General features: G+C 43.1%; 3 protein-coding genes across 5 annotated transcripts; all 3 read right to left on the reverse strand.

The window, feature by feature from the left end:
• Positions 1-1,668, reverse strand: LOC8066416 (heavy metal-associated isoprenylated plant protein 20). The gene is made up of 2 exons (XM_002454220.2): positions 870-1,668; positions 1-528 (listed from the first exon to the last, which is right to left on the reverse strand). Exons 1-2 carry the CDS (start codon positions 1,060-1,062, stop codon positions 188-190), a joined length of 534 nt encoding a protein of 177 aa, XP_002454265.2. The 5' UTR covers positions 1,063-1,668; the 3' UTR covers positions 1-187.
• Positions 1,853-6,726, reverse strand: LOC110434373 (aspartic proteinase-like protein 1). 2 transcript variants are annotated; one of them, XM_021458269.1, is made up of 10 exons: positions 6,059-6,726; positions 5,587-5,722; positions 4,516-4,748; positions 3,811-4,038; positions 3,565-3,703; positions 3,415-3,485; positions 3,234-3,333; positions 2,377-2,440; positions 2,224-2,295; positions 1,853-2,144 (listed from the first exon to the last, which is right to left on the reverse strand). In XM_021458269.1, the coding sequence occupies exons 1-10, from the start codon at positions 6,349-6,351 to the stop codon at positions 1,921-1,923; spliced, it is 1,560 nt and encodes a 519-aa protein (XP_021313944.1). In that variant the 5' UTR covers positions 6,352-6,726; the 3' UTR covers positions 1,853-1,920. The 2 variants fall into 2 exon arrangements, with proteins under 2 accessions (XP_021313944.1, XP_021313945.1); XM_021458270.1 differs by having other exon boundaries at positions 4,516-4,782; positions 6,059-6,722.
• LOC8066418 lies at positions 9,854-16,565 on the reverse strand. Of its 2 annotated transcripts, none has more exons than XM_021458958.1 (9): positions 16,184-16,565; positions 14,210-14,295; positions 13,721-13,815; positions 12,711-13,622; positions 12,423-12,525; positions 11,544-11,771; positions 11,300-11,418; positions 10,994-11,116; positions 9,854-10,321 (listed from the first exon to the last, which is right to left on the reverse strand). In XM_021458958.1, exons 1-8 carry the CDS (start codon positions 16,244-16,246, stop codon positions 11,034-11,036), a joined length of 1,689 nt encoding a protein of 562 aa, XP_021314633.1. In that variant the 5' UTR covers positions 16,247-16,565; the 3' UTR covers positions 9,854-10,321; positions 10,994-11,033. The 2 variants fall into 2 exon arrangements, with proteins under 2 accessions (XP_021314633.1, XP_002454267.2); XM_002454222.2 differs by having other exon boundaries at positions 10,994-11,122; positions 16,184-16,563.

The following is a 22,842-nucleotide window of genomic DNA, read 5'->3' on the forward strand; positions in this document are numbered from 1 at the left end:
TCCTAAACTCTGCTGCATCCTTCCCTAATTTAATTAAGCACATAAAAACCTGACGAGATTTACAGTGACGCTGCTATGCCACCATATAGTAGTCGTTACTGCCACACTACAGCTACTCCTGCTTGCTAGTATCTGCTAAACCACGAGCCTGAGCTTGACAATTGAAGTTGAAAAACACACGCAGGCGTCACATGACGGAGCAGGCGTTGGGGTTGTCGTCGCTGAACAGGCTGGTGATCTGCTCGGCGCCGATGGCCGCCTCCATCACCGGGGCCGGGTAGTACGGGTAGTAGTAGCCAGCCGGGTTGGCCCACCTCCCGTCGTGGGCCTGAAGCTGGGCCGCCCCGAAGCCGTAGAGGGCTGCGGCTGACGGGCCGTAGTAGCCGGCAGTGCTCTGGGGCCCCGGCCCGGGCCACGGCTCCGCCTTCTTCCCCGTGGACTGGGCCCTCCGCAGCACCGCGGCCGGGTCCACCTCGCCAGTCACCGTCACCTTCTGCTGTAGCCTGTTCACCTCCACATGCTGCACTCCTGCAGGCGGCAGCTTCATCAGAGTTACTGTATTAATCCCCGGGCGTCTCTTCACGAAAGCACTTCGATTTCAAAGTGGAACTTGTTGGCTAGAGTCGGTATATGCATCTGCATTATTGCAGGGGAAAAAAAAGGTATGCTGGGAAAAGCTTGTGCTGAAAGGACATGATGGTCATTACTGACTGACTGATGAGTGAGTGCAGAGTGCAGAGTGCAGACTGCCGAGTGCAGAGAGTCATTCATGTAATGGTCAAGGGCGCAATGCTAGCGAGCAACGAAAACTTGGTGCGAATGCGTAGTAGGGACCAGAGGGGACGAAAGTGGCGGATGACCAGACCAACCTCTGATGCCGGAGAGCGCTTTCTTGACCTCGCGCTCGCAGCGCTCGCAGTCCATCCTGACCCTCAGCTCCACCACCGTCTGCACCAGGCGGCGCCGCCGCAGCGTCGTCGTCGTCGTCTTCCTCTTCTTCTCCCTGGGGCGGCCATTGATCGCTCTCAGAAAGCTAAGCAGCTGCCTCATGGCGCCTCCCATGGGGGAATGCAGCAAGGTGGTTGAACAGGTGAGGGAAGGAGCCTAGCTAGGCTACTCTGGACTCTGGAGGGACACTGTTGTCTGGCTTTGTGTATGTACGAGACCGGCGCCCGGCAGGAACTGATCGACTTCGGAGGCCTTTTGAAGCAGTAGCTAGTAGGCAATGCAATGGTGGCGAGATGCATGAGTTTGTGTGACTGAGTGAGGGGACGGGAGAGAGGAGAGGCTGACAAGAGAGGAGAACACGACGAGCGGGGAAAAGTGAGGCGAGGTGAGGACGGCGAGGTCTCGTCTCATGTGACGGTTGAGCTGTGCAGTGCAGCGCAGTGGAATGGTGGTGCGGTTGTGTGTTGCAGTAGGCCAATCAGACTAGCAGAGCACGAACCGGCGTTTCGCGTGGGGCGAGTGGAGTGTGCAAGAAACCGACTGCATCGCTGCACCTTTGGAAAGTGGATTTGGCCATGCCCATCACCCCATCGCTGCACTCTACTGAGATGGACGATGTGCAAGCAACTGCGAGTGCGAGGGCATGCATGCTCGTTTCCCCGCCATTTCTGAACGTTACATGGAAGCATTTCAAGTTGGGGATTACAAGAAATTCAGGATGAATCAGGCTCACAGCAAAAAGCCAGGGCGACGCCTGCTACATGCGCAGGGCCTACAGCCTGCCTAGTAGCTAGAAAAGGTTCAGACTTTGAGACCGATTGTCGCGGGGCACAGGGACGGGAGAGATCCAAGGGGCCAATAATGGGGGGCAAATACAGCTTATCTATCTATTAACCACTAGAGCAACAGAAAACACCATATATAAAGCACATACAATATACAGGGCTATCGATTAGTAATACTATCAGTTGTTCATGAGATGAAGAACACAGTGGACATTGTCAGTAACAGCAATGAGTAAGAGCTAGCTAGGAGCATCTGTAGATTCGTCGTCGCACTGGAGAGCGGAGCCGTGCCTGCCGTTGCAGGCGTCACGGCCGGGGAAGTCTGCTGCTCGTTCGACGGCAACGGGTCCTCTGGACTGTCGCGCTGCGATGGGCCCAATGGCACCGTCGTGCTGTTGTCAACGTCGCGGCCTGCGTTCACAGGTATGGACGTTAAGACTTCCGGAGTACCAGGTGAATGGTAGAATTTGGTTTCTGGCAGATGGCTTACATTCAGAGCGGTACCAGCCCAGCTCCATGCTTTCTCTGTCGAAGACAACATGGTATCCAACCAAGAAATTCTCTGCATTTGGAAATAATTTTGTATGTATAAACATTATTAGATACAAAAAGATCAAACCGCACGATTTATTTGGGCACTTACGGGCAATAATTCCAATAGGTTCTGTTGATGGCAGCACAGCTAAGCAGAACCCGGCAAGTGCTCCCTATACCATAAATCAGCACACAAAGATGATCAGCTGCTACAAAACTTCCATGTGAACAAGGCCTGCTCATAAAAGGGTCGCTCATTAAGGGGCTGTTTGGTTGCTAGCCACAGTTTGCCACACTTTACCTTAGGCAAGTTTGACCAAGTTGGCAAGTGTTTGGTTGACAACTAAGTTTAGACATGATTCTTTTGGGCTCCACATGTCATAGAGTTAAAAAGTGTGGCAAGATTCCTTTAGGCATGATAAAGTGTGGCAACCAATTTGCTAGCCACACTTTTTGTGGCTCCTCACCAACTAGCTAATCAGACGCGAGCCCCTCCTTGGGCGGATTTCTCCTTTTGCTCCTCAGCCTACGGGCACTTGCCTAAAGTTAGTTGTGGTAGATTATGGCTAGCAACCAAACATCCCCTAAATCCCAAGAACTTTGTATCCTCCTAATCCCCTCTCCAAACAGGCCAACGAAAACATCATATTCTAGGGGTTTATGGGCTAATCAGTCATGCAAACTAAACAAAGCATTTATCCTGCACATACTTTAAGATCAAACAAATGTGGCAACATGAATACTTAGCTAGCTAAGTTGTGCATGTAGACTTTCATGTACTAACTCAGATCAAGTTATATATCAGTATGCTATGGAAGCAAGCTCAAGTGAGCCAAATTTCTATTCTGGAGCTTAGGCTTGACAGCAAAAGGACACAGTTAGAATTCACTTGACATGACTATCCATCATTCTCGGCTGATTGATTTGAGGACAGTATTTTTTCCTTGCCCAACAAAGAGGACATACCTGTTTGTCATTAAATGGCAAGATAGGATTAACAGCCTGGAAGCTCTTGTTTGCAGCAAATGCCAGGGTTATGGTTGGCACATCAGGCATCTCAAGAGGACTGCATGTAATCACATATCAGTGAATTCCTCCCACACAATCAGAGAAATGAAACTACGACCTAAATGAAGACAGAAGCTACCTAGCACTGTAGCAATATTTCCAAGTACTGTCTTCATAAGGCACCTTTGAAGCATTCATTTGTTTGTCAAACTGAAATTTATATGAAATTAGTACTGATTTACTGAAAAATATCCATTAGCGAACCAGCTGCAAATGCGTGGATGTTCACCTCCATTGTGAAAGCCTTGTAAACGTCTGGAGGAAGAGAAGTAAATGATGTTCCACTATCGACTAAGGCCTGGAAGCTAGTACCCTCAAGACATTTATGTCCAATACAAGACTTGTCGACATTAACAGCATAAGTTTGACTGGAAAATTAAGAAAGAAAGATGTAAGTGTCGCTTTAAAGAATTTCAAGAACCACTGCAAAAACTGATTGCATTAGTTGATAAGTTAATCACTTTGAGGCACTCACAGTTTGCCATACAGAGGAACAAACGGTGTAGACTGTTGAGAGGACACTCCTTGATCTCCAAAGAAAATTCTCCCAGAACTATCTTCCTTAAAGCACATCGAGAAGGAATTCCGAACTAGTCCAGCTCTTGCAAGGAAACTAGGAACTGAAATATCTGCCATTCCAAGGCCAAGGAGTCCATCCGGTGCAATACCATCTAGATAGTCACCGCTTTGCTTTCGACCACAGCTATACCAGAAGGACACACTATGTCAGTAAAACTAATTTCAGAAAGTCAGCAAATCATGACAATCGACTATTGAGCAACATCTCTAACTCCAGTTATTTTGTTACAAGATAGCATTGAAGCTCAGTAGCAATCCAAGATGAAATCAAAAGGCAATAACTAAGTGAGTGGCTATTATAAACATACTAATGTCTTGAGCAAATGCACAGATCCGATAACTACAAAGCGTACATAGTATTTTTTATTTCATTTTTTTATAAGGACTCTTATATATTAACCTTAAAACCAGAAGTGTACATAGTAATTGAGTACTTCAGCAGTAACATACAGCAATGACAATGTTGTTCGCTAACAACGATACATGTGAGCACAATGTGATTTGTCAAGTAGCATTACTCCTTTATGCCATGGAAACAGTATTGCTTATATGAAGCAAAAGTACAAAGTTCCTGTTGACTGAGAAAGCGGCAGAAAATTACCCAATAATAACTGAAGCGTTCACTGGTACATGGCCCTCCCTGGAGTTCAAGTGTAGCGTATCCTCAATTAGCAAACCAGAGCTGGTGGTATTTTCTGAAAAGTATTCAATGCTGTATGGGCAAGGCTGCTTTGGGCTTGTGCAGCCTGAACCTGATTTGCATAGCTCATGGCTGCAAGGAAGATGCCGACTTGTTGTTGATTCAGCAGGCTTGTATATTCCTAGATCTCTATCCTGCATAATAGATGCTCCATTTATGACGGAGCACCTGCCAATCAATCACTAGAAATAAGCACTAAACTGCTTAAAAATATGGTAGTCTCCTCATGTTTTTGCACTTGTTAGGAAGACACAGAAGAAACTTAAAATGAACAAAATTGATAAGAACCAGAGTTCACACATGACACCACCACTTGGACTCCTAAGCCAGTCACTCAGGTAAGAGCTAAAATTGGCAATGAATTGCAGCTGTGCTTGTGCAACTTACACTGGACCATTACACGAGATTCATAGCATGACAAATGTGCCATTTTGGTGGTAGCACAAAATTAATTGAACTACCAAAATTGCAGCTAAACATGAACAGTTAGGAAATTACTTTCCATCAAAATGTAGATGGATTTTTCTTGTGGTGTTTTAGGGTCACATAATGGTGTGCATACTTTGCGCCACAACTTGCATGCGGCCAAGAACAGTGACTATAGTGAAATTTAAACTGAAGATGACTGCAGAGACACAATGAGAAGTTTATAGATCAGAGATCAGTCATGTTAGTTTCCAAGTTTAGAACTGCTTTGCATTTTTTCCCAATAAGTTCCATAGTCAATGAAGTTAAAGCAAACTGCATGTCATGTATTAGTTTCTTCAACTGAGGTTTGTGCATTATGTAATAGATAGAAATGTGAAGAGTCAGGTCATCATCTGCCACAGCAATTTTACATGAACAATTCAAATATGTCTTTGGAAAAAAAAAAACAGATTCTAGTAGGTCCCAACTCAAGCTGACAGCTGTGTCACAATACAGACATCTTCAGATATTAACATCAAGCTACTGAACAAAGGGGATGCATACCAGATTTCCACGGTAGCCAGCCAAAGGGGCACACTCGATACAGTCACAGGGTACCCAGAACAGGTCACTTCCAGTATCCAATGCAACCAAAAAGGAGGTAGTAGGCGTCCCAACATCCACCCAAGCGTAATATAACCTTCACATGCACCCAAAGTTAGACGAAATAAGATTAGCTTACAACATTTGCAGCAAAGCACGTACTAGCTCCGCAGGTAAAAACAGTAAAACACAGCTTAGTACTGTAGTACCTAGCTGTCTAGCTCTGACAGTAAAACACAGCTATGGCTATTCCGACCAAAATGGCAATGCAACCCGTACGGGTAGAAGAAATTTAATCCGTTAATAACACCGATTTTTTTGTAGCTGTCTCGTAGTACGAATTCAAAATGTAACATTCACAGTGAAGTTGAACACAGTTAAAAGTTGAGGGAGAGGGACGTAAGATCCAACGGGGGCAGGGAATGAGGCGCACCAGCCTAAGTCGTTGCCGGGGGAGAAGGTGCTGCCGCCCTTTGAGAGCGAGAGAAGCTGGTACTTGCCCGCGAGCCGCCGCTTCTGCCGCTGGAGATCGCTCCTCACCAGCGCGCGGTAGTACTCCCCACTTCCGCGCTGCGGCCACCACCCCGCACGCGGGCCCGCCTCCAGCCGGGCCTCGTCGGACAGACGGTGCACCATCCTCGAAGAGAGCGTCGCCGCGGCCTCGGCCACCGATGCTGCCGCCGCCACGGCGACCAGCTGGAGGGCGAAAAGGACCGGGAGGCGCATGGGCGGATCTGAAATGAGCTCGCGGGGTGGATCTCAGGGTAATGCGGTGCGGTGGATGGAGGGAGAGGATCTGGAAGCTACGTTTCGCGAGCTGGAGACGAGGCCAGGAGCATGGCAGCGGTGGTGGGTGGTGAGCGACCGTGTAGCGGGGTAGGGAAGGGAGCTGGAGCGGCGGTGTGGAGGTGGTGACGGTCTGGACGCTAGCGCAAAAGGGAGGAAGGAGGAGACGGTATCGGTAATTTTCTGGAAAAGACCCTGTAGGGGTTCCAAATTTGTTTGAGAAGAATGTTCAGCGTTGGGTGTCTTGTCTTCAACTGAGGTTTGTGCATTATGTATACATTTGTCGATCAACTTCTATAGTTATAGGTGTATTATTCTTGTCGTTGAGCATATTGCTATTGTGACTACATAGTACAAAGGCTAGATTACACGTCAAACTATAGAACATTAGAACTTGTTAATCATTGATAGAGTCTGTCTAGACTATTGATACCGGTAGGCAGAGACATGAAACTATGAGCCTATTTGTTTGAGTTTTTTTGCTGAATTTGTCATCTATTTAGTTGTGTTTTTTTTCTTATAATAAATTAGCGAACAGTTTCAGACTGTACATGACTTTTTCAAGTGAATAGACTCGTAGTAAGTTTTGTAGAATACTTGAGAAACGGAGGACTTGGCGGCTTATTTACACAGGTTTGTTTAATGGAGTTTTTAACAGCAACGGTCCATCCCGCTCATATGACCAGAGTCCGTCCCCACACAGGCACACAGCCCACTCGAGGCACCGCGCGTGGTGGTCCCCACGTGTCCGTGGTGGCGCTGTGTGTCACCCGTTGGTCCCTTCGCGTCCGCGTGGGCCCTACACCACCGGATGGACGGCGCAGACCAGACGCTGAGGAAGCGTGCCCCGGCTGTCAGAGATAAAAATCCCCGTGCCGCCTTGCCAGCTGGCTAAGATGCGGTCCCCGCTCCCTACGCTTATGACTCGTTAACTCTCGATTGAAGTTTAGGTTTTGTTTAGTTCTGAATTTTTTTTATTTTGATTATTATAGCACTTGTTTTTATTTGTAATTATTATTTAATCACAAACTAAATAATTTTAAAAGATTTATTTCATGATTTACAGTTAAACTGTATAATTAGTTTTTATTTTCGTCTATATTTAATGTTTTATATGATGTAAGATTCGGTGTGATTGAAAATCTTTAAAAAAATTTAGTTTTTTTAAGTACACTAAATAAGGCCTAAAGCAAGCATCATCAAATCGTCCAAATGCTTCATGCCAATTCAAGTTTGAATCTCTGATTGAACTGCCGGAGATGATACAAAGCTAATTCAGATTTATGTATTGTATTGGGCCGGATTATCGGACCTCTCAGCCTAGTTGCCTCAGCGCACGAATTCTTTAGAGATACCCAATCAATGATGGTGTAGTACATACAAAAAAAAAGAGCCTTTATACGACGTGACAAATGGCAAGGGCCGTGCTTTCTTTCTGTACCCGTCAACGCCCTCCATGATACTGCACCATGTTTGCTCTCAAGTCCTGAGAAAAGGTACTTTGCCAATAATTCTTTCCCTCCGGTCCCGTCCCGTCCAGCAGCTGAAAAAGATACGGAAAAGCTGTTATTTTTAGGCCCTGATTAATTTTTACGTAAAAAACTTTTCATTCTGTTCTATAAAATATTTGACACATGTATAAAACACTACATATAAATAATAAAATAATTAATTGCATAGTTTGTATAGAAATCATGAGACAAATCTTTTAAACAGATTAGTCTATAATTAATCATAATTACTATTTATCTCATGATTTTCAAATGAGGTATGTAATTAGTACTGTAATATTTAAACACTCTTTTGATATTCCTAAATTATTTGATGTGACGTCTAAAAGTTTTTCACCCACGAACGAAACTAAGACCTAGAAGAAAAATGGCTGAGACACGAAGAAAAATGGCTAGTCGGCCACGACGAGTCACGAGCCAAAAGCACGGATTTTACAAATTGACGGTCGGTGTGGACGTGTGGTGACGCGGCGCCGGTACACATGACTTGCAGCCATATTTTGGCTGTCAAATACGTACTCCGTCCTAAGCAGCATTGTTTTGATTTTCTAAAAAAGAATGTATTTCTTATGTCCACAAATAAATGCATGTGTTATTTTTTAATCAAATTTTGTTAAGTTTGACTAAGACCTTGTTTAGTTTTCTCTAAAATCCCAAAAATTTTCAAGATTCTCCGTTACATCGAATATTTGGACGCATACATAGAGCATTAAATATAAATGACAACAAAAACTAAATTTACATATTTAGGCATCGTTTAGTTCGTGAAAAATTTTGAATTTAGCTACTGTTAGCACTTTTGTTTGTACTCCATCCATTCCAAATTATAAGTCATTCCTTGGAGAGTCAAAGCATTTCAAGTTTAACCAAAATTATAGAAAGAATTACAAAGATTTATGATATTAACTAGATATAATATGAAAATATTTAATAAAGAATCTAATTATACTTAGTTGTTATCATAAATATTATTATCTTATGATATAAATTTGGTTACACTTGACATGATTTGACTCTACAAGATTCTTGAAATGACTTATAATTTAGGATGGAGTGAGTATTTGACAATTATCGTCCAATCATGAACTAACTAGGCTTAAAAGATTCGTCTCGCAAATTACAGGTAAACTAATATTTGTAATATATATCGTTAGATTGAGTATACTTTCATAATATACCTATTTATAGGTTAGATTGAGTATACTTTTATAATATACCTATTTATAGATATAAATATTGATATTATTTTTTATATATCTAGTTAAATTTTAAAAAATTTGACTCTTTAATAAATGAGATGTATATTTATTTGTGGACATGGAAGTAATAAAGAACAAAAGCATTATTTTGTTGGTATACTTGTACTCGCTGATTTTCTATCATGCATGGAGCGCAGACGAACGGAACTCCTTGCACTCGCAGTCGCAGGCTGGAACATATAGCGACTCACCTCACTGTCACTGTGTTTGTTATGTTTGTTTTGTCTTGTTTAATTGCCTCAATGCGAGTGCCCGGGCGCCACGGACAGCTGCGCATCCAGGAGGGCCGCCACTGCGACGTCGGGTTGGGAAACGGAAATGCTTTGGCTTGGCTGGCCGGCGTTGCTGCTTTCAGAATTGAGAGGAAACGTGTTGCCTCATGGACGCACGGCACGGGCAGGGGCAGTCGAGCACGACACGAACGCCGGCACGCGGCGCCTTCCTTCTCCGTCTGCTTTCTTCCCGACCGGGCCCGTGGGCTGACGGACGGACAGTTTCCCATGGACCGGCGGCACAGGCCCATTCCTGATCGAGTCTTTACGCTTCATTCATACCCCCGTCTTTGACAATTTCTAATTTTCTATCCTGTTCCATTTGCCATTGCAACAAAATATCGTCTTCACAAGGGTCGACGGATATGACATCAAACAGGGTCGTTGAGATGAGACGACATCAAACAATCTTACCTGTCATTTCGTATTCAAGCAGCAAACCCACACAAACCCACATTTCACAACAGCTTACAGCAATTTAATCAGTGGGAGCTACCCATACAGCAACACATCCATCTTGCGATTTGGACTTGCATAGATACGCATACGCCTGCTTTTACACACAGCAGTATCCTAAATTCTCAGATTCAGCATCTCAAGACCAAATATCCAGAATGTGGCCAACAGTGGATACATCTCAAGAGCAAGTTGCAGGTTGCAAGAGTCTGTTAAGACTATTTAACAGGAGCTAGTTTCAGCATCTGAACTAAAAATCATGTGTATTGTTATAGATCAGCACGGTTAAATCCTCCCAACTCATGGAGCTCAGGTTTCCACGCTTCGGATGGGTACAGAAAATGTAATGACTGCACAGTATATGAAGATGCCACCTGGAGCGTCCACTTGACCGTCCTCAGGATTAGATTACCTGTGTGGAATCGTTTTTGACCAAATGAGATGGAGGAAGACGCTTCACAACTTTCTCAAGGTATAGAATTACTACGAGTGACGAAGGCAATAGAAAAAAAATTATTATATTCTTCTCCACAAGGAAGCACAACTCTCGGAACCAGATAACATAACAGAGGTCCAGGGGTTCCAGAGATTAAACCTCCCTCTATGCAACAGTAACACTAAACCACCATTCATAAGTTCACGATGCTGACAGTTTTTTAAATAACAAAATCACTACGAAATAACACAGGGCAACAGTATTTAAAAATCTTAATATGAACCTTTTTCACACTAAATCTGAGTTAGGGGAATGGGTCAGATGCAAAACTCTCACTAGGTTTTATCATGTTGGTCCGTTTTACAGGGGATCAAATGAACTTGAAAAGTACATGAAAGAGCATACTTGCAGTTATACTTTCCATTTTATTAAAGCATCGTTTGTCAATGCAGGGCAAAATGAATCACTCAGTAGACAACAACTATAGCAATTGTCACACAGTTGAGTTCTAAGAATCCAAGCCAATTAGTAGGCAAACAAAGAATGAAGAAAGATGAGTGGATCAACAATGAAGAAGAATCAAACAAAACTGTGACAAAGAAGCATCAGCCATATATTTCCCAGGCAACATACAGTTTGGTCATATACCTTTATGCTCTTGCATACTAGCATGCCCAGGGAAACCATATCAAGTAGTGGTTGAACCAATTTGCCAAGGATCACTCTTTCCTTTCGACCTCACAAAAAGCCCCCATAAATAGTTCTCACCATCTATCCCTATTACCACAGTAGAAATTAGAATCTCAAAATATGCATTTGATATCTTTTCAGAATATTGAAATGCACTCTTTTTTCCAGGTGCACAATACAAATTAGTTGGGGAAGAAGCATTGTAAACTAGTGCAGGTGGTTTATTTTCTTGCATGAAAAGGAACAAATAATAGAATCACTAACACTGAGAATCAGGCGGAAGAACTTCCGAGGAATATATCAATAACTTTATGCCATCAATATATGCCCTTAGAACATAATTGTTGGAGTCTTCTAATAGATTAGAGTGCTTCTTTTCACACCTACAAAGCAAGTTAGGAACAAATTCACTGAATGTCTGAAAGCACAGTTATTGACTTACTAAAATATATATGTTTCAGCACATATCTATGGGCGAAAATGTTGATACCGGAACCAGAAACCCTACCCAACAGGTTTATCAAAAAAGAAGAACACGCCAATGTCTTCATGAACAGGAGGGATAGTCTCAAAAGACTTTGGCCAGTCATTCATTCGTGGTAATAACTCCAGTTGTAGATCACTGGGTATCATCTTGATAGTATCATAAACTCTGGATGACACTTTTGAAGGAAACTGGGCTTTAAATTCACCAAGATTTAGCTTTGCGCCAGCATTAAAGACATGAAAGCATCCCCTAAAGAGCAAAGGAAAGCTAAACATTAGAAATACATATAACATTTTGTGTATACACACACACACACACAAGTGCTATTCTACACCCTAGGTGTAGAATCCAAAGTGTTATACTGAACAAAATTCAGTATTTTTCAGTATTTCGTGGTCCTGGGTGTACGACTGGATGATATTGGTTCAGTATTGCTCAGTATTTTTTCTGCTCAGTTTTGACTTGCGGTGTAGAATATTCTACACCACTCAATAGCCATTCTGACTGGCACATCTGGAAGGAGAGAAATGTTATAGTTTTTAATGGAGATAGGAGTCCAGAGCAGGCAGTCTTCATAGGGATTAAGGATGAGTGTTCTGATTGGGTTTCAGCGGGGGGAAGGGTACTTAGTTACCTAAGGTTTGCTCAACATTCTGTGAGTAATTAGCCTAGGTCCTCCACAGTATCTCATATGGCGGTCTGCTGTATGAGATAGCGCCTCTCGCGCATGTAAGATTGCAACTCTTATCTTGCTTATTAATACAAAGCCAGGGAACCGGATCTTTCAAAAAAAATAGTATTAATCTGCCCTTGAACTCTAAAAAAAACATGTCTAGTTAATTTATTACTGACACAAGAAAATTTTCATATGAAGGTAAAGGTTGTTGAGGCATAACTCACCTCCAACAAATTGCAGGTGCTGGGCGTCTTGAATATTCCACAATTGAACCTATAGTGAGCATCACGCCTTTGTTCTCGTTCAGACTACATCCAGTATCATCATCTATTGGTACATTGAAAATGAACAGAAAAGGTCACTTTATTAGTATACTTAAACCTGAGATAACATCAGAACAAAAATCAAAATGCGGCACAGAACTAAATGTATATTGAAACTAAGCCCCCTTCAAATGTCATGATACTGATATTAAACAACCAAGATAAAAGGAAATTTCTGTAGGCACATACTTGAAGCGCATAAGGGCTCATCCTCTGTCTCAGAGTTAGTTTCTCCTTTGTCTGCATTCACTATCTTCTTTTCTCTAGCTTTGTGTTCAATCAGAGAGTCATTTTTTACTTTAACTGGTTCACTTGTTCTGCATTTATGAATTATAAGCATGGAACCACCAGATCCTGTTTCACAATCCATGTTTATATCATCATTTTTTGCCTGATCATGACTTGCAGCAGTTGATCGTTTTGTGGCATGTACTTGCGTGACAGTACTATTGGCGGATGTGGCATGTACTTGCGTGACAGTCCTATTGGGGGATATGCGCTTCATATTTGACAACTGTTTCCCATGCAGAGGAGATACCGAATGAGCTTGACTTTGCCGCATAGCAAAATATGGGCTGTTATCAGTCTTTGCCTGACCATGTCTTGCAGCAGCACATCGTTTCAGGTTTTGCACTTGTGTGTCACTCCTGCTGGGGGATATTGACTTCATATTCGATGGCTGCTTCATGCCTGGAAGAGATGCAGGATGAACCTGCCGTTGCTGCATAGCAAAATATGACCTATCCTCAATTTTTGTTCGACTATGACTTGCACCAGCACATCGTTTCAGGGCTTGCACTTGTGTGTCACTCCTGCTGGGGAATACACAATTCAAATTGGATAAGTGTGTTGTAGTTGAAGGAGATGCCTTGCTTGGCTGCGGCACGGCAAATCTTGACCCAACAAGTGGTGGCCTCTCTCTACTCAATAAAGCCACTTGTTCAGAAGAGTCGAACTTCACTTTAGCATTTCCAGATCTGTTCGGAGATTTGGGACTTATTTGAGGCACTACGTTGCTGTGACTGAGGTGCAACTTTGAAGTTTCCCTTTCGTTCATCATATCGTGACCATGCCTTGGCTTTTGGAACTCTGTTTGCCCACCTTCACCATAATTGTACAAGAACATAGAGTAGCTGAGTAGAGTTTATTGATAATTGTGAAAGTGAGATAGGTGATCAAAACCAGTGAAAAGATATTACCTTGACTAGGTTTTGGGCCCCCATTAGCATACTCTTGGCATTCGGCACAATACCATTCATGTGGAATATCATATGTCAACACCTTCATACAATAACTTCAAACAGAAAACAGAAACACTTTCAGAGAGCTAAATAAAACTTTCCACATTCAACAATAGAGCTAAATCACTTTCATTTTAAAAGATAATGGATGTACTGCAAAAAAAACAAATTAAATGGAAGTGACACATTGTAGAACAGCTAAGAAAGTTTCAGGCCTAATTATTGCATCGGTTATCTATCAAAGAAGACATACTGGTTTTTGCCCCCCAAAAAAAACAATGGTTTTCTATCATTATCAGACATACAAATATTTCAAACAATTGAAAAACAGAGACATGTGCAAATTCAGGGCAGATGACCACACATATATGTACATTTTCCAAGTGCTTCGGATGTGAAAAATAAAGGGATTAAAAACTATACAGGGCAGACCAGCAAATGAGTTACCCGTGTTCATAATCATTGCACCGAGCACACTCCGCAATAAGCTGAGAGAGGCTACCACTGCCACATGTGCCACACACCACAACGTCCTGCATGAAAAGGAAAATATTGCATAGTCAAATACATAGATTATTGTGTTCATCTAATTCTTTCATACATACCTTTGAGACATAACCCTAAGCGAGGAAGAAATATACAATGCAATAAGAAAAGCAAAGTGAAAACACATGATTTTGTCAAAGAAAACAAAAAGGGCTCCCTTCGTCGTCCAATGAAATTAAATCCCTTGAACAAGTCAAGCATATCATTACAATAAACCTAATTTAATTCAGATGCAGTGAACTGGCTGCACATAAACAAAGATACAAAATAACAGCTTAGTAGCTTACAGTTGAATATCCTTTTTTTTTTAAAAAAATACTATGGTTTCTTAAGTCAATTGTCCAACGGAGTTGTGGATTACCGGCAGAATATTTATGGTAAATGCGCGCTAACTCCATTATCAAGAATAATGGTGTTTTAGAGGTTTCATAAGGTAAACTGCAGACGATGTATTGATGAAAAAGTACAAGAATAGCTAGCCACGGTAGCACTCTTAACTCCCTCCGTCCAAAAAATAGTGTGATTCTTGTTTTTTAAGAAGTCAACTAATTTCAAATTTTTGACCAAATCTATATAAAAAACGTGGTAACATTTATGATACCAAATAAGTATCGTTAGATTAATTATTAAATATATTTCTACAGTAAATCCATTTGGATACATAAATATTGCTACTATTTTCTATGAACCTAGTCAAACTTAGAAAATTTAACTTAGTATAAACCTAGCTGCATTCTTTTTTGGACAGAAGTAGTAGTAATTTATCCTAATTTTGGTCTATGGAAGAGACTATTAACCAACAGACCCTTATGGGACAAAAATCAAATTGATTGAGCATGACTGTGGTGAAGCTTTTGCTATCCCTGCCTTAAAAATGTTAATCAAAAGTTTCCTAACAAAGAATGGGAGCTTGCTCCGATAACAACTAACACGGTAGATTCAAAAAAACAAACCTAAGCACTGAATTACTAAAAGTGAATGGAATAAGCAAGATTGGAAGAGTTCATGTTTCTCTAAGACTCTAACAAGAATCGGACCAATAGTAACAAAGAAGCCAACAAGATTAATTTGAAGGCTGCTTCAAATTGCCGATCATTAACAATACAGAATACACAACACCAACTAGACCAATCGCACGGTAGATCACACCAGTAATAATCCTATAAAGATGGGAAAGAAGTCGAAAAGACACACACACACAAAAAAAAAAAAAAAAAAAGAAGAGGAGGCAACCAACTCGTGACAAAGCGTGACGGGCGCGGAAAGATGTGGTTTTTGAGTCATTCCAAGAAGGCGAGTCCGCGAGTTGGATTTAGCATCACCACAGATCGAGAGAGCAAGAACGCAAAGGGACGCGGCCTTCCAAACCCCAACCATACCGCACCGCGATCACATCACAGTTGCGCCAAGAAGCGCCGCGCGACCGACCGCAATGCTCGAGCACACTCCAAGAAAGCGTCATCCTAGAGTTTTTTTCCCACCATGATGACAACAAGACGCAACCTGCTGATGCCCAACGGTGAAAAGAACCATAGAGTTTTCCCTGGAACAAGAAAGATGAGATAGAGAAGAGCGCGGGCAAGAAATGCAGTGTGGAAGAAAAGCGCCGCTAGAGTAGTTTCTCACCAATTGCGCCATCCGGCCGTCGACCAGGCGAGAATTGACAAGAGATGCCGTGATTGGAGAGATAAGGGGGCAATTGTGATTGATAGGGCAGGCCGTCAGGGAAGAGGAGCAGGAGCAGAAAGGCTTGCAGCTCGCAACAGAGGGACGAGGGAAAACCCCAGTCCCACGCACCGATCTTACCAACTTCGCCGCATTTCGCAACTTCGCACAAAATCTAACCTGAAGACATCACGAGATCTCAGCGATTACCTTCGTGACGACGGAGACTGCATCATTCTTGACCAAGCCCGTGGCATTAGGGCCGCCCACCATCTCTTCTGGGACCGAATTCCGCCGCCGGTGCCGCCTCGCCGAGCCCGAGATACGTCCACCGCTTCTACCCGCACCTCATGGATTAGGTGGAGCTCGAAGACGAGCCGCGATGCGGAGGCACGACGCAGTTGCGGCCTGCGGCGGCGGCGATGAGCTGCGACACTAGAGGAGGAAGGGCAAGGATGCGAGCGGACGGAATTCCTATGCACTTGGCTCCCGTGCAGTGAGCGACTACCACGTGAGCCTGATGCTAGTCCTAGTAGTTGACACTGACAGGACTGAACCACTGAAGACTGTTTGTTGGAACCAGTAGACACGCAAGAATTCCAGTCTCCGGGGTGTCAAATGCAGAGTAGACCCATCTGCAACGACCGTTCGCTTCCGAATTTTTTTTTTGAAAACCGTAGCACTTTTGTTTATATGTGTTAAGGTCGTATTTAGTTCACGGTCGAAAAAATTTCGGGACATTTTAGCATTTTCGTTTGTTTGTGATAATTATTGTCCAACTATGGATTAACTAAGCTCAAAAAATTTGTCTCGTCAATTTCGACTAAACTGTGTAATTATTTTTTATTTTTATCTATATTTAATACTGCATGCATGCGTCTAAAGATTCGATGTGACAGGGAATCTTGAAAAATTTTGAGTTTTTAGGTGGAACTAAACAAGGCCTAATTATTGTTCAACCATGGACTAACTAGCTTCAAAAGATTCATCTCACAATTTTCAGACAAATTGTGTAATTAGTTTTTATTTTTGACTATATTTAATACTCCATGCATGTGCCATAAGATTCGATGTGACGGGAAATCTTGAAAAGTTTTTGGTTTTTAGGTGAACTAAACAAGACCTTATTATTTTTAGGGCCTGTTTGTTGGAACCTAGAAATATCACTGAGTTTTGCAGAAATCATTTAATTTCATGCTATCTCCAACAGTTTGGTAAAATTCGTTTCTCAAATCTTGTTGTTTGCCAACTCCTAAAATAATATGGGGAGAAAAAAAGATTTCATCTCCAATAGTTTGCCAAATTTAATTTCCAAAAACCCAAAAGCCCGCTAACGAAACGAAGAGCCCCACTAAGCGAACGAAGAGCCCTGCTAAGCATGAGGAGAAAGACTAATGCTAAGCACGGAGCCCGCTCGCATATTTGTGAGCTAGACAATGAGATATGCCAAATTAGAAAAGATGGAGTATTATGATGCCAAACTGTTGAAGAATATTTTTCTTCATTTTACTAAAGAAATTATGGATGAAAAGTCATTGGCCAAACTGATAGATGTTAACGTAGAAAAAACTCTCCACATTCCAAATAGGATCTTACTAGGTTTTGTTTGTCGGGGCTAAAAAAAATCAATTAAAAAGAGTATAAAAATTATAGTGCTTTCGGATCACCAAATACTATAGTCTACTACATTTATCTTAAAATAAGTGTCGCTATAAATTCCATGTAAGACACATTATTTTAAGATTAACTAAATTTATAGAAAAATATTAGCAACGATATAAGTTTTTATGAAATTATATTCAACTATTAATCCGCTGATACTTCTTACATACCATAAATATTAGTATTTTTTTCTATATACTTGATCAAAGTTTAAGTTTTTGTTACTCCCCGAGAAATGAGAATAACATCTATTAGACATGGTGTTTTGAGCCACACTAAGATTATATAATCATCAATTTTACGTCAAAGTACCGAAGCAATGTAACTTGAAGAAAGGAGTATTATAATTATAGACCTCAAATCTTATGAGTGTCTACGTTGTATTGTGTAATTCTAAAAAAAAGACAAGCAATCATGACAGTTAGTTTCATTATAACTTTCCTTCGAATAATTTGATCCATGAGACCCTATAGTCTTTGATCCATACACAACTACAACTGCATACTCCTACATTTTTTCGCATTAAGCAACATCCTTATAGTTTTTTTTTTCATGTACACCATAGGATCCTTTTTCCTCACTGTTCTCATTGCCCTAGGCAGCACGCTTTATCGATGCAGCCTTTTGAATATAGGAAGTGCTACATTTTGCATTCAATAAACTCTCTTTTGATCAATCTAAGTAAAAATTTATAGGAGTCACTCACAGTATTACTCCTTGGGTTACAACGCACAAGAGACCAAGACTCACGAGAGATTTCATAATTACAACAACGAAAGTCCAGCTAATAATATTATGACCACCCCCTCCTCTTTTTCTTTTTCTTTTCCTTTTTTTTGGGGGGGGGGGGGGGGGGAGGAGGACCCTCCTCTTTTTCTTATGTCCTTACCACTTGACAAGTGTATTACCACCACATGTGAGTTATGTTCCCAACAATTTACAACATTGTGCAGGGAAAAATATATTTATGCAAGTGTCCTGTTGCCTTGGGTGGAAAAATCTCAAGTTATGAATTAAGAGCTTGTTTAGTTCCAAAAAAATTTCGGATTTCGCTACTGTAGCACTTTCGTTTTTATTTGACAAATATTGTCCAATCATGAACTAACTAGGATCAAAGATTCGTCTCGTGATTTACAGACAAACTGTGTAATTAGTTTTTGTTTTCGTTTATATTTAATGCTTCATGCATGTGCCGCAAGATTCGATGTGACGGAGAATCTTGAAAACTTTTTGGATTTCGAGGTGAACTAAACAAGGCCTAAAACAAACTACAATTTGCCAGTTTTTTCTCACATATGAGCTTACCTCATTGTCAAGTCCTCAGGTATCTTAGTCTGATTATCACTTCATATTATGGATGACAGGTTTTCTCATATGAGTTTACAATGAACAATAAATCTACAATATGTGGTCTCATTTACCATTGTTTTCGTCACCAGATTTTTAAGGAGTTTAATAGCATATCAATAATATTATTACCTCACTTAAAAGTTTTTGGAGGATTCCAAATATCTAATTGATCAATAGATTCAATCAAGTGGGAGTGCCAGGCTCCAATCAACAATGGTGACCTCATCCAATAGTTTGTCCACAGATTGGTGACAAGGCTTTGTCATTGTCTCAGACGTTAGGTAGGGATGCCTCCGAATAGTCATGCATGTTCCTCATGTCTCTTATTCATGTGTAAATAATATTCCATTTGTTTCAAATTATAAGTCATTTTGATTTTTTAGATATATAGAAAAAGTTATGTATCTAGAGTTCTAGAGATGATGTATATTTAGACTCGTAGCAAAAGCTATGAACCTAGAAAAACCTGAACGACTTATAATCCGGAGTGGACTTGGAATGAATGGAGTATGCAACAAACAAGATCAATAAAGCAATAAGGCAATCTTTCTCTTATTCTTATGTTCAATCTATGTCTCTAGTTTACATTCAAGCATTGTGATTTCAAAAAAGATGGTCTAATAGTAATTGGTGGTTTTTTGAGGGATAATAGTAATTGTTAGTACTGTCACTTGATAAATACTCCCTCCATTTCAAGATAATTTGTTTTGGAAAACTTTGTAATACACTAGATACTATATACTACTAAGTCTAGATAAGCCAAAACGACTTATAATTAGCAATCAAGATCAATAAAGCAATCAATCGCTCTCCATATCTAATTCTTGTTCAATCTCGTTTACATTTGAGGACTTGATTATGAGATAGTATTAATTAGTAATTGTCGTCTGAACTGTCATGAGAACCTTTTACATTGTATAGCACTTAATTACCACTTGAACCTTTTAGATTGTATATCCCTTAATCATATTATTGTCGCGCCCACTGATTCTATATACATGAAACATGAACACAACGATATATATATAGAACATCATAGAGATACCAGAAAGGTCCGGTAGAGATTGCCAATGTTACTTCCTCGCAATGACGGCGAAGATGGAGACAACCAATTTACCACGTTCCATGTTCCATGCTGAGTACGTTGAAGATTACTAGCTACTCTTCTCTTGACATATCGCCAACTAGAGCATTCTTTTATCATTTATATCTCGCTATATATACACACACGGCGCTACAAAATTTCTTGTCCCAATTCCAATTCGAATGTGGCGTTCAATGCACCATCCTCAGGCTGGGCATCATCTGGTGCAGCGAGCTGCTACCGATGGAGCCGAGCTTGAACACCTCCTCGAAGCAACCAACGGAGGACACTCGCGGCGGAGGCACCGCCGCCGCCGGCAGCGTCTCCGCGGGCGCTGCCGCCACCGCGTCCTCCTCTACGTGGCGCACGACCTCTCCTGCAACCGGCGTGGTCGCGTTGTCGTCGTCCGGCGCCTGTGCAACATTAATCCTGACGACGCCATCTTCCCGCGCAGCGGTCGTCGTCGGCTCCCGAAGCGGCGGCGGCGGCATCGCCGGAGAATCGTCCTCGTGCTCGACGACGACGAGGCGGTCGCGGCGGCGCCGGGCGCGGATGCACTCCGGCCGCACGACGGGCACTATACGGATGACGAGCCTCCCGTCGTCGGTGCGCGTCCGCCGGAGCGCGCCGCGGGCGACCAGCGACGGGATGGGCGGGGGCAGCCGCCGCCGCGGGCACCGTCGCCCGTACGACACCCAGAATCCATCCAACTCATCTTCCTCTTCCCTCTCCTTTATTACTTCCATACTACCATTCTCCTCTCCCTCCCCCTCCTCCTTCGCTGTCTCGACATCCTCGGCGCGGCGCCCAACAAGGCTGGCTCTTCCGTCGTCGTCGTCGCGTCTCTCTGTGACGTCCTCACGTTGGCCGCAGCCGTGCGCTGCGGCGACGGCCGCCCGCGTCACGACGCATCCTCCGCGGGTGCCGGCGTCGGCGTCGGCGTCGGGCACGACGAGAAGGGAGCGGAGGCCGGAGATCGGGGCGCTGAATTTCTCGGCGGAGTGGGGCGCGAACAGCAGCATCATCGGGCGGATCGGATCGGATAATGTAATGTGGTCTGATCGGATGGGATGATTACTGGTGGTTTGGAATTGGATGGATATATATATATATAGCGCGCCGAAGCGGATCGGGCGGGCGGGCGAGGAGAAGAGAGGCTAGCCGGCCCTCGTCGAGCGCGTGTTGTTCCTTCCGAGGAGGTGGGACACGGGGAGATGGGGCGCGCGTTTTATACGTGGCGTGGGCGGGCGGGGTCGCGACGTCGCGTTCACTCTTCTATCTCCGGGGAAGGCAGGAAGTCGCGGGCGTCCGTGACGAGACGAGACGCCTCGCCTCGCCGCGCGCTTTTGCCAAAACGCGGCCCCGCCCGTGCATGCGCCCGGCCAATTAATAGCCCGCCGGCCCGGGCCGTCCCTCCGTCGTTTCGCTCGCGCTCGGACTCGGAGTCGGACCACGTTGGGGCTGGAGCTGGATCTGGATCGCCAAGCGGCAGCATGCATGCATGATGAGCCGTGGCCTCGTACGGATAGTAACGCCGTGTCACCACCATCGGTTGTGGTAGCAGCCGTTGGATGGGATGGGATCGGAGTCGGATGGAGCCACGGGCTGGAAAAAAACCTGGAATCGCTGCGCGTTACGTGGAGGCGCGGCAGCTGGCAGGATACGATGGTGTTGATCCGCCCGTGCGGCCGGTGTAGCGGTGTCCCAACCGAATGTGTCCATCTCAAACGGATCGGCTTCATCGTCCGCCAGACCGCCACCGAATTCGGGCCTACGTAGATGAGCAAGACTGCAGGGTTGGATACTGAAAACCGTGAAACGTGTACAGTTCAGAGGTACGGCTCTGAATGAAAGGGGGGCTCGTGACAGGCAGCTGGGTCACGGGCTACGAGTCAACCAACGGGGCAACGGCCAGGGTCGCGCCAGGTGCATACTCTGTTTTTCGCTTTCGTCTGATCGCGGCATCGCGCGCCTGGTTGCAGAAAACTACCGGAACTCAATTTTTTTTAAAAAAAAAATAACAAAAGAAAAGGCCTGAACTACTAAAAGAAACATGTCCTAAAATAATTTTCTGGTAACTAGTCATTTGTGTGATGCCATGACATGTGGTTCAACCATTGTGGATGCTCAGTGTTCGAGTCACGCCATCTCGCGTGGCACAGCTAGACCTAACACTACACACTGCAATGGGTTTGTTTTATTAGAGTATGTTTTTAATTAAAATAATAATAAAAATTTGGGAGCCCAATATGTTCGCTGGTCTGAAAAGCTATAGCTAAAAATAATGTTCGCTGATTTATCGCAAGAGAAAAACACAGTTGGCTGATAGAAAAAGTATGGCTAATAAGATAAGTGAATGAGCTTATAAGTAGAAGGCATAACTGAGATGCTTATGTTGTTAATACGTCACTACATGAGATAGTTTTGGAGGGACACGGATCCCATGCAGTGGCTATTCACACTGCAACTTAAGCAGTGGGCAGAGATGAGCCACTCATCCCCTCATCAACGGCTGGGATGGCCTTCTACTTTTTCCCCTCATTTCTTTATCTCACCATTTACTCAAACGCATGGGAAAATCATTCAAGAGCACTAGCAGACGTCTCAACGTATTCAGAATATGAGTTAGCTGAATTGTCAGCCGTACAGAACAATGTCCACCACATACATATTAGATCTTTTTGATCCATATCACTAATTTAATGCTAATTATAGTTAATCCAAAAGCTTAATGCAAAAGCTGAAGAGGAGAGCATATATGCACTGTTCCTAT

The sequence above is a fragment of the Sorghum bicolor genome, chromosome 4 (assembly GCF_000003195.3).
Source record: "Sorghum bicolor cultivar BTx623 chromosome 4, Sorghum_bicolor_NCBIv3, whole genome shotgun sequence".
Lineage (NCBI taxonomy): Eukaryota > Viridiplantae > Streptophyta > Magnoliopsida > Poales > Poaceae > Sorghum > Sorghum bicolor.